At 39.1% G+C, this 16745-nt stretch overlaps 1 protein-coding gene across 1 annotated transcript in view; it reads right to left on the minus strand.

Moving 5' to 3' along the window:
- The window catches only part of LOC149192932 (TATA box-binding protein-associated factor RNA polymerase I subunit B-like), a 134524-nt gene extending 125443 nt beyond the window's left edge, over positions 1 to 9081 (minus strand). Inside the window, exons 1-2 of the mRNA XM_089404745.1 lie at positions 8941 to 9081; positions 7837 to 8733 (exon numbers count right to left, since the gene is read on the minus strand). Coding sequence (XP_089260871.1) covers positions 7837 to 8449 — 613 coding nt within the window. The 5' untranslated portion in view covers positions 8450 to 8733; positions 8941 to 9081. The remainder of the gene's footprint in view (positions 1 to 7836; positions 8734 to 8940) is intronic.
- Between the last annotated feature and the right edge of the window lie 7664 nt (positions 9082 to 16745).

A 16745-nucleotide genomic window follows, 5' to 3' on the forward strand; every position in this document is an offset into this window, starting at 1 on the left:
GACTTATCAGTTTTTAAGGATTTCAGGATTGGGGGATTGCAATGTTTCCATTGAAATTTGTCATGTATTAGGGTATGGAACTCGTATTTAATCAAGAGCACCAATCCCTCTATGTACCTTGATGTTAGTGACATTGGTTGTCAAACTCCTCCGGGATTCGCTCCAAAACCGGGAGCTCCTGAAAATGTCGCTCCCGCTCCCATTTTCGCTCTCACTCCCCACTTTCGCTCCCGCTCCCAAGTAACATTAAGCCAGATGACGTTGGCAACTCTAGCAATAGCCAGTAGTACTGGTCACAGACTTTTGTTGTAGAGGCCATTTATAGCCTCCTTGGTTATGTGTTTTTGTTTTGATCTCTATATCATCATCGTGTATGTATTGGACAGTGCATTGGGTGCCATTTTGATATAATGGATATATTCATGAGCCTACTTTGATCATATGTTGTCTTCTATCTATATTCTAATGCTGTGTGTTTGGAAACATGAATGAAAATATTTAAAATTATGTGTTTTTATAAATAAATATATATTTAATGTATTTTTTACAAGGACCGAGTCATTGAAATCGAGCCGGCCGAGTCAATACCGAGTCGAAGTCGGAGTTGACCCTCGGCCGAGTCGGAGTCAGAGTCGAAGTTTTAAAACATTGGTGTACCCTGCTCCCTAGTGGAAGCTACAACTCAAATGCTACCTCTCCTACTTGTCTGATCACCCTATATGTCCCATAAAAGTGAGGCTTGAGCTTTTCAGCCCCCTTCTGGTTCAGCGTGGACTGCTTATACAGCTGAAATCTCAAGAAAACTAGGTCCCCCACCTCAAAATGTCACTCAACTCTACCCCTATCCGCATACAACTTATACTACCTTTAAGCAGTCTACAAGTTATTTTTTAGGGCTCTAAGGATATCCTGAATTTCCTAAATCCAATCCTTGGCACCTGGGGCCTTGCTGTCTCCAAAGATCATATGAGCAAAAGTAAGTGCATCATAACCATATAAAGCACAAAAGGGTTACATACCTATGGACATATGATAAGTGGTGTTGTACTAGTATTCCTCAAGGTGCAGCCACTTCACCCACGCTCTTTGTTACCCTATCACATAGTTGCGCAGGTAGCCCTCCAACCACTTATTCAAGATCTTCATCTGACCATCTGTCTGGGGATGGTAGCTCGTGTTGGATGTAAGCTCTGTGCCCACGAGGCGAAATAGCTCCTGCCAAAATCCTCCCATAAATATGTTGTCTCGGTCACTAACAATCATCTTAGTTCAATCTGTAAATTTGTCAACCACCACATAGATGCAATCTCACCCCTGAACTATTGGCAGCCTGGCAATGAAGTCCATCGATATGCTCTCCCATTTCCTCTCGGGAATAGCACGAGGTTGTAGCAACCCTATCAGATGAGTGTACTCCCCCTTATTCCTCTGGCAGACATCACACTCCCTAACATGCTTAAGGACATCCTCCTTAAGACCCCGCCAAGTGAAACACTCTCGAATGGCCATGTATGTCTTGAGGAACCCTTGGTTCCCCACCAATGGTGAATCATGAGTTGCGCGCAAGATCTTCTCCCTCAACTATGATCTTGGTACCAAGTAAATCATGTCCTTGTAATAAATAACATCATCCATCACCTGATACTTGTCATCCCCATGAGTACCATCCAAGATCTCACATGCTTGTCAATCCTTGGAGTACTCCACCAATAGTTGCGCCCTCCAATGTTGTATGATATCCATCAATGATAGTGTCGTGGGCCTCCGTGATAGTGCATCATCTACTATGTTCTGCTTGCCCTTGACATACTCAATCTCAAATTCATATGCCTGGATCTTGCTAACCCATTTTTGCAGCCTCTCCTCAAGCTTCTATTGCTCCAAGAAAAATCGAAGAATGTTGTGGTCAATCTTCACCTTGAACCTGTTCCCCACCAAGTATGGCCTGAACTTGGCCACAATGCATGCACAACGGCCAACATCTCCTTATCATAAATGGAGCACAAAATTTCATGTGCTTGTAGCTTCCTACTCTCAAATGCTATAGGATGGCCCCCCTATGTCAGAACTACCCCAACTCCCTCTCCAGAAGCATCGCACTCCAGAGCAAATGGCCGTGAGAAAAATGGTGGGGCCAAAACAGGACAACTGCTAATCACCCTCTTGAGGCGCTCAAAGGCCTCCTATGTAACCTTTGTCCACTCGAATAATGGCTTCACACCAATGTTTACAGTGGCTTCACACCAACGTTTACAGCCCTATCAAATCTGCAGTCAAATTCAACCCTAACCAAAAAGTCAACGGTGGTCAAATCAGCAGCAAAATGTCTCCTTTGAAGCTCAGTCAAACTCGGCCTGAACAGGAGGTCAAAATCAGCCCAAAACAATCACAAAGTCAGCAATCAAACTTGGTCAAACTCTGCCCTGAATTCTGCAGTCAACCTGCAATTTTCTGTTGCAGTCAAAGTGCCCAGAATACCTCAGTTTTTGTGCCAATCTATACTGCCTGCCAAAAACAAATTTTCCCACAAAAAAACACAGTCAAATGATGAGTCAAAGTGTTTGGTCAGCGTTGGTCAAACCCCTACAACAATCCTAAAATTCAGCCCTGCAATTTGCCCAGAAAATTCGTCCTCCTACCACACGTGTGAGAGAGAGAAGATCTGCCCAATAGTTGTACAAACCAATGAGAGAAGGAGAGAGAATAAATGTGAGTTATGATGATGCCAAATGAGGTGAAAGATCACTTGTATTTATACAAGTCGTTGAGGGTGAAGTGACACGTCCATTGGGCTTCATGAGCCTACATGATGATGTGGCCGACTTGAACAATTTGCACGTGTGGGCATAAATTCAAAAATACACTTCCGCTTGTCCAAATTAGATGAACTTTATATCAATTTTGGTCCTTTCGAAAAGAGGAATTCAATGCAATCATCATCTCCATTAAATGAGCTATCCCAAGGTGGAATTTGGCCCTAGTTGCCAATTTTAACAGGGGTTCAGTTCATGGTGTCTTTGTCTCATTGATCTGTGGTACGTGTTGGGTATTTGTTTTCCTATATTGCGCTTCAATACTATATAATTGTTATTTTATTTGTAGATGATAGAAACATTCTATTGGTAAGTTTTGGGCTTATCTTAAGTGATTTGATTCATTGTATGATCTAATGATTTTGTCTTAAGAAATATATTCAGTTTGCAAGTTCCCCCGCCCTTGGGCTCCAAGTTCACAGACTGTAAGTACAGGGTGACCTTGTTTGGGCACACAAAATTTTATGTGGTTTTTTTACTTCGCTATTGTATATTTGTATATAATTTGTAAATTATTTTTGTAAATAAATTTTTCCAACAACAAGGGTTTGGAGTTTTTATTTTATTTTTGTATATATTGGGTTTTTTGGGGAAAAAATCTTTTTATTTGTACAGGTGAAATCTCTCAAGAGATCAAAGAAAAGAGTAAACTTTTGAAATTTCCAACCCTTAAAAATCCTAGACGTCTAGGGTTTTTGAGCCCATTTTTGTAGGTTGCTTATTTTCAAAATAAGGAAGAAAGTTAGAAACCCATTTTTTGAAGGCCCTAGCCCTTACCCAACCTAAAAGGTTAGTGTTTGGGACCTATTTTGCAAGCATTAAGAAGGTCGTAAGCCCTACAAGGGCTAAATCTCATTGCAAATAAGGGTTTCTTCAAGGGATTGGCATTTCATCTCTAATAATTTGTGATTGCAGCAGTCATAAAGGTTCGATCTTTGGGTTTTGAGCTAACATTTTGTGAGTGCGGGTGTTGAGAAGTGATTTCTCTCACATCTCGAAACTTGGCATAGGCCATTAGGCCTTGGGGTTTGTTTTTATTGCCTTCATCTCTCGTTTTAATTGACTGCATAATTTATATCAGATCTGATATATTGATATAACAATGGCATAATCATCATAATACAAGCCTAAAGAACCTACACATTATGCTAATAGCTCATACAAGACGTCAAAATAAATTACAAGGGTTTAATCTATCAATTTTATTGTTTTATGTTGGCTGTCATATAATTTTCAAGATCTGATTTGAAATTGCAGAGGTCTGATCTGAAAGTTTCAGGTCTGGTATAATTCTTACAGTGGTGTATTCAAGGCATAAACACACATAAAATAAACCTAAATTCATTAACAAGTCGCTTAAGGCATTGAACATTAATCTTGTGGTTAAATTGAGTGCATATAAGTTATTTTTTGAGGACTGTTGGGCAATTTCCAGATCTAATATGTTTGCTACAGTCATTTAAGCAGTCATATAAACTAAATAAGAATCATGCATATTGACTAAATATCATCTAAAAATCATTCAAATTGATTAGCTAATCATTGGAGCTTATTTGGCATTAATATTTAGGCACTTTGTTGGTTTATGAAGGATTGAATCACTGATTTTCTGAGTTATTACAGATCTAATATACATCACTTTGAGATCTGATATGAGCATAATAAATATGATCTATAGTATCTAAGCAGTCATATAATCAAGTGAATATCATTGGAAGTTAAATGCATTGATTTTCTAGCTTATCTTTGGCACCTTGCATCACTTCTTGACTACTGATATAAAATTGCAGGCCTCTAAATACAAGGTTGCAGCTATAATAAATCACATATAAGTCTCTAAAATTGGGTAAGGAAATTTTACAATTCATAATCATTCATGGTTGAAGTGATTTGGGCTTAATTTTAGTCATTGGCATCTTTTACACTCTTGCATTCACATGAGTGCTCCAATCAAATTGATAGGTGTTTAATTGGCTAATTGCTCTAAGTGACATTGTGGATTAATGCTCTTAATTTCTCATTGCCATTACTGTCATTGAATGGATTCATTGCTCATTGTTAAATTGGATATCTCTCGTGGATCTTATTCTGATCATAATTGTGATAAGAGATTTAAATTTCTCTCTTGTATCTCAAGGCATATTGGTGATTTATTGATTATAATCTTGGAGATTGTTAATTGTCTTAAGTAGCATTAATCTTGTCTTTGAGCAATTGTCTATTAATACTACTGCCGCATTTCTCTACCATTGTTAAACTTCAACACTTTCTCTTGTGGTTGAGATTTTATTCATTTATTGTTCAAATACCTTATTGTTCTTAATTGAAAATCATTGTTAGTAAATACTTAACAAATTAAGTAATCTCACCTTAAGACCACTCATCCATCTTACATATCATTTTAAGACTAGTCTTGCATCTAATAATTTACCTCCAAACATAAGTTTGGTTGATAGAAAAATAGGAACACCTTTCTCATCTAACTTGAGGAACCTAGCACCTCTTTAGTGGTTAACACGGTGACCTTGCAGTCATTAGAGCCATAGTCTCTACAGCGCCAGAGGCACTGGGTGGTTAGTACCTAAGGGGAGGTATCGTTAATCAAGTCCTTGTTTGCTTCCCCTTGGCCTCTTTCTCACAACCTACTCTAGAGACTAGCTTCAAAATAGATAAGAAAAAGGATACATCTAGAATAGGCATATAATTAAAAGAAATCAAGATTCCTGCATCACACCTATATTCCAGGATTTGCATAGCATATAAGGTAGATAAGCATTTAAGAAATGGTTGTTCATCTGATTATTTGGTCATGAATTGATCTAAAAGCAAGTTGACTCCATAAGGCACTAGTCTCACATATAAATCTAATCTAATCTATAAACTTGTTAAATCAAACAAGTGGCTAGGCCATTCAATTGTGTCTCCCAGACTCGTTGATTGTCAACTTGTTTCTCAATTTCTTCTTTCATAGGGACTACCCCCCATACCCTGTTGTTGGGAGACAGCTAGAATGGGGAGGCCAGAGATTAGGATGACAGCCCCCGACCTGAGTCGTTGTGGCACCATACCTGTAAGGCCTCCGGGTGTTGGTGCAACGGGCGCCGGGCGAAGTCGCCGTGCACGAGGGCGCGGGCGGGCGCGCGGGCGCACGACGGGCGCGCGACGAACGGGCGTGCGACAATGTGCGGAAGAAATGCGACGTTTGTGCGAGTCATGTGCGACGAAAGCAGAAACGATGGTGCGACACTTTGAAATGCAATGAAGTGTTGAGCGTTTTATATGACGATTGGAAGGAGCTTGCAAGCCGACTTGGGAAGGAGACTTGTGGGCGCATTATGATGGTTTTGGGGGTCGGCCAAGGGGCTGCCACCCACATGTAACCCACGCAAGGAAGCATATAAGTATATGAGCCTTGGAGCTCATTCAATCATCAACTCAAGCTCTTCGCTCTAAGATAAGGATGAAGTCTAGTGCACAATTTTACTGGGGTGAAGCGCATAGCTCATGCGCAGAACTTGTAGAGTGCGCAGAGGTGATTTGCACTTGGAGATTTTAGACGAAGGTTGGGCAAGGTGTGCCCGGGTTGGTTCTGAGGTGCAGATTTTGTGCAGGACTTGGTAAGGGGATTTAGTGGCTCGGGTGAGCCCCTTTGTGCAAGAGGTGCACACGGTTGTAAAGGCAGGGTTGCCTCTCTTTGTATTATTTGGTTAAGTGTGAGACTTGGTTCGGCCAAGACACGCTTGTTTATTGTAAACTGATATTCTTAATAAATTGTCAGGCAGACTCACATTACGGGGAGTTGCCCCTCCCCTTTATACTTGTTGCAATTGTCGATATTATTCTTATAATTGCATGATGATAATGAATGAGTATGGGCTTCATTAAGTATAAAGGATAATTGCATGTTTACTTGGTTGCGAAACACAAGCTAAGTAATGTTAATGTGGAAGTAGGCATAGTCCACGAATGTTAGTATTGGTGAAAAGAAAGCGTTCGGTGGTGCCGCACCTTGCTACAAGCGGTTGGAAGACTACCCTAGGTGTAGGGGCTTGACAATACCTGTATAGTCTAAGAGACAACAGGGGACATGACATTATTTTAGTGTTAAAACAGGAAAAGAAGACGAAATTTTTTTACCCCATTCTCATAATTGCACATTGAGAGTCGAGTTAACATAATAACCACCCCTAGGTATCAAGTTAGATAACGGGGTGTATTACATCCATGATCACATTGAAGAAATCAAACTTGCTTGTGTGCAACTTCAAAACTAGCAAGAGGTTGATCGAAAGTAAAAGGTCCCCTTTCAAAATGGCATATGCTGGCAAGGAAATTAAATAAGTTCAAAGGCAATATGTAAGGGCTGAAGAAAGAAACAATATGCCTCTGTCAAAGACTTGATTGTATCAAAGATACCGAGTGCTAAGATTACATGTTTCCTTGAACGCTTATGGCAGCACCCACCTAACTAGTGAAAGTGACAAAAATAAGATGACTCCAAAGAGTCCAATGGCAGCGATACTTAGGCAACATGCCCATGCTTTTCCGCTATATTCATTTTATAGGCTGTCAGCCAGGCATTTAGGCCAGCTGGTGGTCGAAAAACTTCTGAATTCCATGCAAATTTTTGGCCGCATGCATCTTAAGCTTTACCAGTTTTGCGTGAATTTATCCGTACTTTTGCTTGTATCAACTAAGCCCTCGCAGAAAAACTAGTGAACACAACTCCGCTACTACTTTGATTTTGTACATAATATGTATACAGGTTATATAGCTGGGTCCTGTTGCCAAAACTTAATGTAATTTTTAAAAAAATTCTTACTCTATCTGTAAATTACCGAGATTCGTTGATTTGCACGTTGAAGCTATGACAGAATTTTGATTACATACTGTTTTCCAGGCATAAACCAAAAACGAGCATTCGAATAATATTCAGCAGTCAAGCAGGCCAGCTATAATTTGCATATTCATTTGATTGAGACAATCTTCTACAGACACACAAGAAAACAGTCTCTTGCCTTACCTTCGTCGTGGCCATCTTGTCTCCTATTTAGATTTTCAGAGAGGGCATCCGCAGCCTGGAGAGTTTCATTGGCCCATCCTCGTTCCAAAACCCTAGTTGAGGCCACAAAACGCAGCCATATTGGGGCAAACACGCCGCAAATCAAAGGACTCACCCCAAATTTTTTCACCAGAGCCTCACATTGCATCTGAATCATCATCTGCATACCCTCCAGATACCTTTCCTTTAACTGAGAAGCTAGGGTTTCAGCATCCAAGGCATCATTCTGTTGGAATCTGAAATTCCTCAACATGGCCTCGTCATCAGAGTCGGCATCCCCACACGCCCGCTGCGAAAAGGCTTGATCAGTGGTCATGTTAACTTTCTGCATTTGAGTCAACACTTCAGCTTGGGTTTGCATGTCAATTTCAGCCTGGGACTGAACTGGAGCGCTATGTGGTGTTCTCCTTCGATAAGCGTGGTTGTAGACGCCATTAAACACCATCCCCTCGTCCTCCATTCCCTGCTCAACGAGGTCCTGAGATTGTGTGCCACATGTCAGACAGTAATAGAACCCATCTCCTCCACTCCCCAGTCCAATTGTTCCGCACACACTGCACAGAGTTGTCGACATTGATGACGATGATTTTTAAGGCTGAACTTCTTGTCACCATTAATTAAATCATTCCTCTGTATTATACCATACTATGCTAAGGTTGAATTGGACTGAGGGCAATGCCTGCTTCTGATGGTTCAGATAGCCCAGAACACACAAAATTGAGTCCCTTTTGCCAGGAGGCCTTGGAAGAGAAAATTATGCTACTCGAATATGTTGGTAATCTGCTTTCAGAAACATTCTGATGCCATTTCGCTTTGACAAGCCTATGCAATTCAGTACCTTGCTGCTCGTCTCTTTGACTGTTACCACGACAGTATGAAGTCACGGTTAGACCGACTTCTGAGATGTTTTGACAGTAAGAATAATATATTAATGAACAAAATCCCATCACATAATATGCCACTGTTATAAGCAAACGTGATGAGGGGGTTTGCCTATAAAAATTCGCATTCAGAATGATCCATCTCTGGTTGTTTGAGCTAGAAATCTGGCAAATTTTGAGTTACCTTGATCCAGTTTTTCAATTAAATATTATTTTGTCACTTCCGTCCGTCGTAGAAACTGGCCAAGCAATACAATCAGAGTGCCGCTCGACCCATTTGGCTTTTGAACTTGTGATGGAAGTTCGAACAACCAATCGCACCGGCTTTGGAATTTTATAAAATCCTACGTAAAGATTTTCAAGTAGGGATTATATCTTTAACTTTATAATGCGTAGGTTATCATTTGATTTGTATTTGTATTTTTTTATTTTTTTTGGGTTTTAAATTGGTTTTGGTTTTGTTTTCAAATTTTTAGGTGTAGAGATGTTCTATAGTTCAGTGTGGGTAGATATTATTGTAAACATAAACTAAATATTTAACATGTAAATGTCAATGTCAATATCAATATAAATGTAAACATTTAAGATTTCTAATTTAATGTAGGTCTTATTTAGAAATCAATATAAATAAAAAGGTTTATGAAGACTCAAAAAATATGTATGGTAAATAAATAAAAATATAAATAAAGTGGAGGTATGGGAAATAAATAAAACCTATTTATTCACTTATTCCAAAAGTATGAGGTTTATGAATGCTCAAAAAATAGGTATGGTAAATAAATAAAAATAAAGTGGATGTATGGTAAATAAATAAAACCTATTTTTATATTTACTCAAAAAATTTGGTAAATAAATAAAAATATAAATAAACTAGAGGTATGATAAATAAATAAAACCTCTTTTTATATTTAGTCCATAAACCTCTTTATATTTAAAGGTATGGTAAATAAATAAAACATTTTTTAATATTTATTACATAAGTCACTTTATATTTAGGAACACTCAAAAAAGATGTTTTATTTAAGTGAAGCCTATGGACCAAATACCATGGGCCAAATTATTATTAATATCATGCAAAAAAACATTATTAACCCTAATATTAATATTAATAAAAATAAAGATGGCACATGGTATTGACCCATGGTATTCAAGTGGAATGTACCCTGTTTAAAAGGGGGGAATTAAACCAGCATAGATCCATCTTTCCTCTAAATCTACACAGCCCCCCAGAGGGATCAAATATACTGATATGCAAACTAGCACAGAGTGAAAAAATATTTGATCCCTCTAAGCACTTGGTAGATCCAAAGTAAAATGGATCTATACCAACATAGATCCATTTTACTCTAGATCTACCAAGCCCCGAGAGGGAGATCCAAAGTAAAATGGATGGTATAGAGGTTGTGAGAGGGGTCTTTTTACTTAGCATAAACTATTTTAAGCTTTTCATTTAAAAAAAAAAAAAATATATATATATATATATATATATATATATATATATATATATATATATATATCAACTCGAAAGAAACCAACAACTTTATAATGATATAATAATAACAAAGTGTTTATATTGTTTAAAGTTATTAAAATATCAAATTGTATCATGATATTTCCATTTTGTTAAAAAAGTTTGAACACTAATCTAAATATAACATATAAATCATTACGCTAAATATAACATATAAATCATTAACGTTTTTATGATCAATAAGAAACATTGAGACCACAATCACATAAAGAAAAATTAACATTTGTGAATAACATAAGCTAATAGGAAATTGTGTTGAATCAACTAAATATCTAGCTCGAAATTATTCCACGAGATTGTGCTCATTCGAGTCATCAAGCTAGTTAGCTCAAAATTATTCCACAAAGATTGTGCTCATTTGAGCCATCAAGCTTTTTTTTGAAAGGGCAGCAGTGCACCCATTCAATTCCCTGTATATATGTGAAATGTTGAAGGACTTGGAGGATTTGTAAAGTTGTATAACCCTATGTTTCCAATGACCAAGAGTGGCTATGTCCAGAGAAAAAATCTCATTTATCCATTCCACCACTACTTTGGAATTCCCAAAAACCTGTACATAGTCCAAACCTAAGAAAATTTAGCATATGATAAGACTCTCCACACGGCTAAATCTTAGCTTTCATATTGGATCTCGCACCACAGCCCCATAAAATATTAAAAAAATGTTGTTGCTCCAAATATATCACTCCACCACAACAACAGATATTAGAGCTAGTTGTGCCATCGAAGTATGTTGAGGGAAGACAATCCAAGTGGATATTGGTGGCCACCTGCCTATTCCACTTGGACCCGCACCATTGTTTCTTTCAGTTTCCTTAATTGTAGCACAGTTTACTATTTTTGGTAGTTTTTCAAGTCTTAAACTTCTGGAGTCGTTTTGAGGCCCTAAACGATTTTTCTTTTTTTTGAAAACGGGCAAATCCATAGCCTACAATAGAGTTTGTAGTCGAAAGTTGTAGTCCTCGGATGGATATTTCTAATGAGGTATCGTATGTGTCAAACGAAGATCGTATGCCAAAGCTACGACCTCGGGAAGTTAATGTACCGATCTACCCCAACGGGACCCATAGACTTTTGGTGCTTCATCTCCTAGGGTTAGGTTTTTGGATGTTTAAGGTTTTCCATTGTTTCTCAATGATAAATAGGACTTTGAGTCTCATTGTAACACAGTTCAGAAGGCATGTAGCCGCTACATTTGTTCTCAGAGATAAGCTACCGTCATCTTAGCTAGTTTATTTCCATTCTACATGTAAACAATTTTTAGTACTTTGTTATTAATGAATTGAGGTTTTGCTTTTATTGTATCTCTGTGTTTCTGTTTATATTTGTATTTCATTTCATCCCTTCATAAATTTGGATCAGAAAGTGACCCGTCAAAATAGGAGTATATAAACTTTTGAGCTTCGAGGACGTGTTATGGGACCCAACTCCAAGAAAAAAAAATGTTATGTTAGCAATGGTTCTCTTGATGACTGGTTCTTTATTCTCAAATATTAAGCAGTTCTTCGTTCTCCAAATCCCCTAGGCAATGTGAATAGGGAGTGTTGCATACTCTGGATTGGTAAACATCTAGTCTTCCAAACAAATCTCCAAATTCTCCCCATTCCAAGGGGTAAAAAAATTTAAGTCCTTCAAAACAGCTTTCTAGATATCCAAAGCAAACGGGAACTATATAAAAAGATGTGATATGTTCTCCTCCTTCCTCTTGCATAAAGCACATCTACTCGGGCCACTAAAACCTCATTTGTAGAGGTTATCCCACGTAAGTATTTTGTTTCTCAAACATAGCCACCTAGATACCTTCAATTTCAACGAAAGCTTCCACTTCTAGAGTTTCTCATGCCACCAGAAAAATATAGAACTCGCCAATGTCATAGAAATATGTCTATATGCATCTTTAACAATGATCCTACTTGTTGAAATTTGGGTAGTGTTGTAGCGGCTGCAACACCCTCTAAAATTTTGGCCTACACTTAGATTATGGAGTCTACTGTGGATCATGTGATCGGTTGTTCCTTAGTCACTTATCAGTAAGCTGATGATTTCAAGCTCCCTTCTTTGGTCTCAAAAGTTGTTCACACTTTTATCCTGATATATAGCAAGTGTCATCTGCAGGCATGGGAGTTATCGCTTTTCATGCAAAAGGAAGTTTTGGTTTGCTTCAAGGGGCAAAATTTGTGAAAATGATTTGTTCCCATCATATAGACATGTTTCACACTGATTTCCAAAGTTTCACGCACTATTACACAAGTGTCATCATTATCCTCACAAAGTCTATTGTCGAAGCCGCACTTGTCGTAAGTTACCACAAAGGTTGTTGCATTAAGCGAAGTATGTTTCATATGTTCTGGATGATCTATGTTGTATCACTAAGTGTCCAAGTGTGTGGTCATAGTCAAGTTCTATCACTATTCACATCGGTTCCACTGATCCCACACTTAGCCAAATTCTGGAGGATTCTTAGCAACCTAGCCTCATCCAACCTTCCTAAACTGTACACTTCGCATCTACAACCCTCAATCTTTTTCCTTGCCTATTGGAACTGCGAAATGTGTAGAAATCCCAACATCCCTTGGCATCCAAAACTACATAGAGGCTACCTCCAGTGACCCTCCCTCAGCCGAAGCTCACTGCCCTCAAGAACTGTGCAGATTTGTCCTCCAGGCCTCTCTGTTGCCCAATCCCCCTTGCCTCTGAAAATTGCACAGATTTGTCCTCCAAGGCCTCATCTCGTAGCAAACATTTCCTGCTTGAACTGCGCAATTTTGTCCCTCAGCAGGCACTGTGCAAATCTTTCCCTCAATGGGCATTGTGTAGTCTTATCCCTCAGTCCAGCCCAGTCACTAAGCCTTCTCCCCCCTGACCTTATACCAGTTCCAGCTCAATCAGTGGATTATCATGCAACATCTTAGACTAGGGGTTTATCATACTGATGTCGTCTTGTCATGAGTGGATTACAGATACATGAATTCTACTAGGCTATGGCAAGATGATTAAGAAGGAGATGAAGAAGGAGGACATGCTAGATGACACTAAGGAGCTAAGGAGAAAAGATAACTATCAGATAAGAAGACCAAGGAACCCAGGGTATGATAGAAGATCGGGACCGCATGACGACTCCATCTGATTCACAACCCTTTGGAGGGTAGGTATGAAAAATAAAGCACATCTTTCATAAAGTTGAAATACACCTCTTAGTGTAGTATGAATGATAACTTATCATTGTCATATCATTATGTCTTCAATGACATGCATGGTCGCAAACACTGAAAGTCATTCCATGTGTTTTCTCAAAGTGTTTTGCTCTGTTTCGCTTGTTGGATCAATTGTTGTCTTTTGGCATGTTTGACTGTTATGTCATGTTTGCGAGTCTTTTCTAGTGGTTTCGAAGGTCGACCTCTGTGTATATGAGTTTTCCTAACCATGTAAACATTTTTTGCACTCATGCACAAAGTCTTGAACACTGTCGCACAAGTGTTGTCACGGTCATCCTAAAATCTATCTCAAGTGTCGCACTTGTCGCTTCTTGACCTGAGACAGTCACACAAAGGGTAATGCTTTATTTGTTGTCTCAGTGGTCTATGTTGTTGTGTCATCGAAGTATGCTAAGTGTGTGATCACATTTCAAGTTCATCACGGGTCAATCTCCCTCCCGCACTTAGCCATTTTTGGAAAATCTTCCCGACCGGGCAACTCAACTTCACTAGGCCTTGTCTGAGCTGTGCATTATGCAGTCTCAACCCTCATCGATGTGACCTTACTGCTTGGAACTGCGCAGTGATTATCCTCCAGGGCTATTGCTTTGTGCAATTCTTGAGTCCAGCAGCCTTCCTTGACTCCCAAAATTATGCAGTTGTGCCTCCCAGTCTGCCTTGAACTACGCACTTCACACTTTCAATCCTCAAGCTTTTCCCTTCCCTGTTGGAACCCCACAATGCACAGAGATTTCATCCTCCCTTGGTCTCCAGAACTACACAAATGTGTCCTCTAGTGACCCTCCCTCAGTCAGAGCTCATTGTCCTCAAGAACTATGCAAATTTGTCCTCCAGGCCTCTCTGCTAACCAGTCCTCCTTGCCTCTAGAAACTGCACAGATCTGTCTCCCAGGGTCTCATCCTGCATCATCTATTGTCTTCCTAAACTGCGCAATCCTAACTCCCAATGGCCACTGCACAATTTTTTCCCTAATGCGGACTATGCTCAAAAAGCTTGAGCTGCACTCTGCGCAGTCTCAGTGATCAATCACTCTCCCTGTCACTTGGAACTGCAGAATGCTCAATTACTAGGCCCTCTCTCCCAGCCTGTCACTTGTCTCGAGCTCTGTTCATGGACAATAATACATCATCTTAGGTTAGGGAGTTTTTAGATTGATGTCGTCCCGTCATGAGTGAATTACAGGAACATGTACACTATCAAGCCATGGCGAGATGATGAAGAAGGAGAAAAAGAAGGGAGGCATGCCTAGAGACACACTTGTAGCCGAACAAACAAGTGAACCTACCAAGATCAAGTGAAGGAACATAAGTATGCAACCACTTGCCAAGACCAAAGATCATTGAAGACCCTGCATTATCAAGCTAAGAATAGGAGAAAAGAAAGCATATCCAAGAACACATCTATCATTTAGCAGCAATAGCAACTTGACATCACCACATCATCAATCCAGTCCATGTCAAGAGTGTCATGTCAAGTTGTGTCATGAGTTGTCACATGCCACATCACTACTATGGGCCATGTATATTGTGAATCAAATGTAATTTAAAGTGAAAGTCCAATGGACACACAAGAATATGAAGAGTCATGTAATGAGGGTAGTCAAAGATTCACGAGGGGAAGGCATCACCCTTGGTTATATATACCCCCTCATTGTATGAGAAAAGGACTTTTCACCTTGGCTCCTCCCGCAAAGCATTAGAGAGATCAGTTAGTTCTTTGAGGAGCAAGGAGTGGCTCCAATGTCCCACTACTGGGGCTAGTGATGTACAATGTAAATGTGTCTTGGAACTTTTTCTTAATTACAGAAGCCTTTTCAAGCCAGTAGATTTTCATGCATGACTTATGAATGTTTGTAAGACTATTCTGTGAACGTTTGTATTTCATGTTTTCTTTCACATGTACTAAGATAGTTTAACTATTTCGGTTATTTTAGTGCTTATCTTGTTGGGAATGTGTTGTAATGGTTGTCTCTGTTGTCTCATCCTTGTGGACTATTCCGCAGGATACTAGATAGACCTTTCCTTGCTTATCGATTATAATGACTGTCACATTCGTTGTGGACTATTCCACTGGATGTTAGATGAATTTTCCCTTGTTCATTAGTTGTAACGATTGTCACATTCGATGTGAACTATTCTGCTGGATGTTAGACAAATCCTCTTGAGTCATGTGTGTCTCTTCAGGATGGTACTATTACCTATCACTTAGAGGCTCAATTTTCTCCCCCCTTTTGCAGTAAGAGAACCTAGACACAGTTACACTGCACACTCACCTTGTTCTTCGAAGATACCATTGCATCACTCTCTTGTGCTGACAGCTAGAGGCAAGGCAAATCTTTAAGGAATTGGCAACCAAGCCTTTATACTAGATGGGACTCCTATACCAAACGATGTGAGGTTTAATTGGGACTTCATATCAGGAAGATCCCCTTAGTTGACGGATTTCTAGCACCGTCAACAGGTAGCTTCGGGACAAATTTCCCCAAAGGGAAAACCTAAGCCCCAAGGAAAGCCCCTTGAGCCCCAAAGAGAATTTATAGTGGTAAAATAAGAATTCAAATGGATAAAGAAATGTTATTAATTAATGCAACAAAATTATTTGGGGCTAGCCATCATCAAAACAAATATGGGCATCAAATTTTTAAGGTTTGTTAGATATATATTTAAGGACTTTGTTATTATGAAATGGGGTTATATAGTAAAAATCATGATGCCCTCCCTTTATGAAAAGGTCAATTTATCCTCCATCAAATTGTATAAAAAGATATCCTTAGATCTCATTCATTGTCATCAACTCACACATTTATCTCTATCTTGTATCTCGCATCATTAGTTCTAAGGTCTCGCACTATCTACGGCTCATGGAATCTCACATGGACTCACACTATCTATGGCTCATGGAATCACACTATATTATGGCATTAATTCGCTTATGGACTCGAACTATCTATGGCTCATGAACTCACAAGTTGTGGTAGCTAGCATCTTTATTTTAGAAGCTTGCGTAATCCTTTTGGTGGCTCGCAATGCTCTAAGGTTCACTTTGTTGATCACACTACCATCTCACAGTGACTTGAATATAGTTGTGGTGGCTTACACATAATTATGGCATGAATTTTATCGTTATAACATTGCTCATTACACAATGGCATCACCCTATGACAATGTGGCTCAACAATATACCTTATGTTTCGCTTTACGGAGGCATGAAATTCCAATGGCTAAGACTATTACTTCAGTATAT

The sequence above is a fragment of the Pinus tabuliformis genome, chromosome 2_2 (assembly GCF_031772625.1).
Source record: "Pinus tabuliformis cultivar Carrire ecotype Pingquan chromosome 2_2, CPIR1, whole genome shotgun sequence".
In the NCBI taxonomy this organism is placed as follows: Eukaryota; Viridiplantae; Streptophyta; class Pinopsida; order Pinales; family Pinaceae; genus Pinus; species Pinus tabuliformis.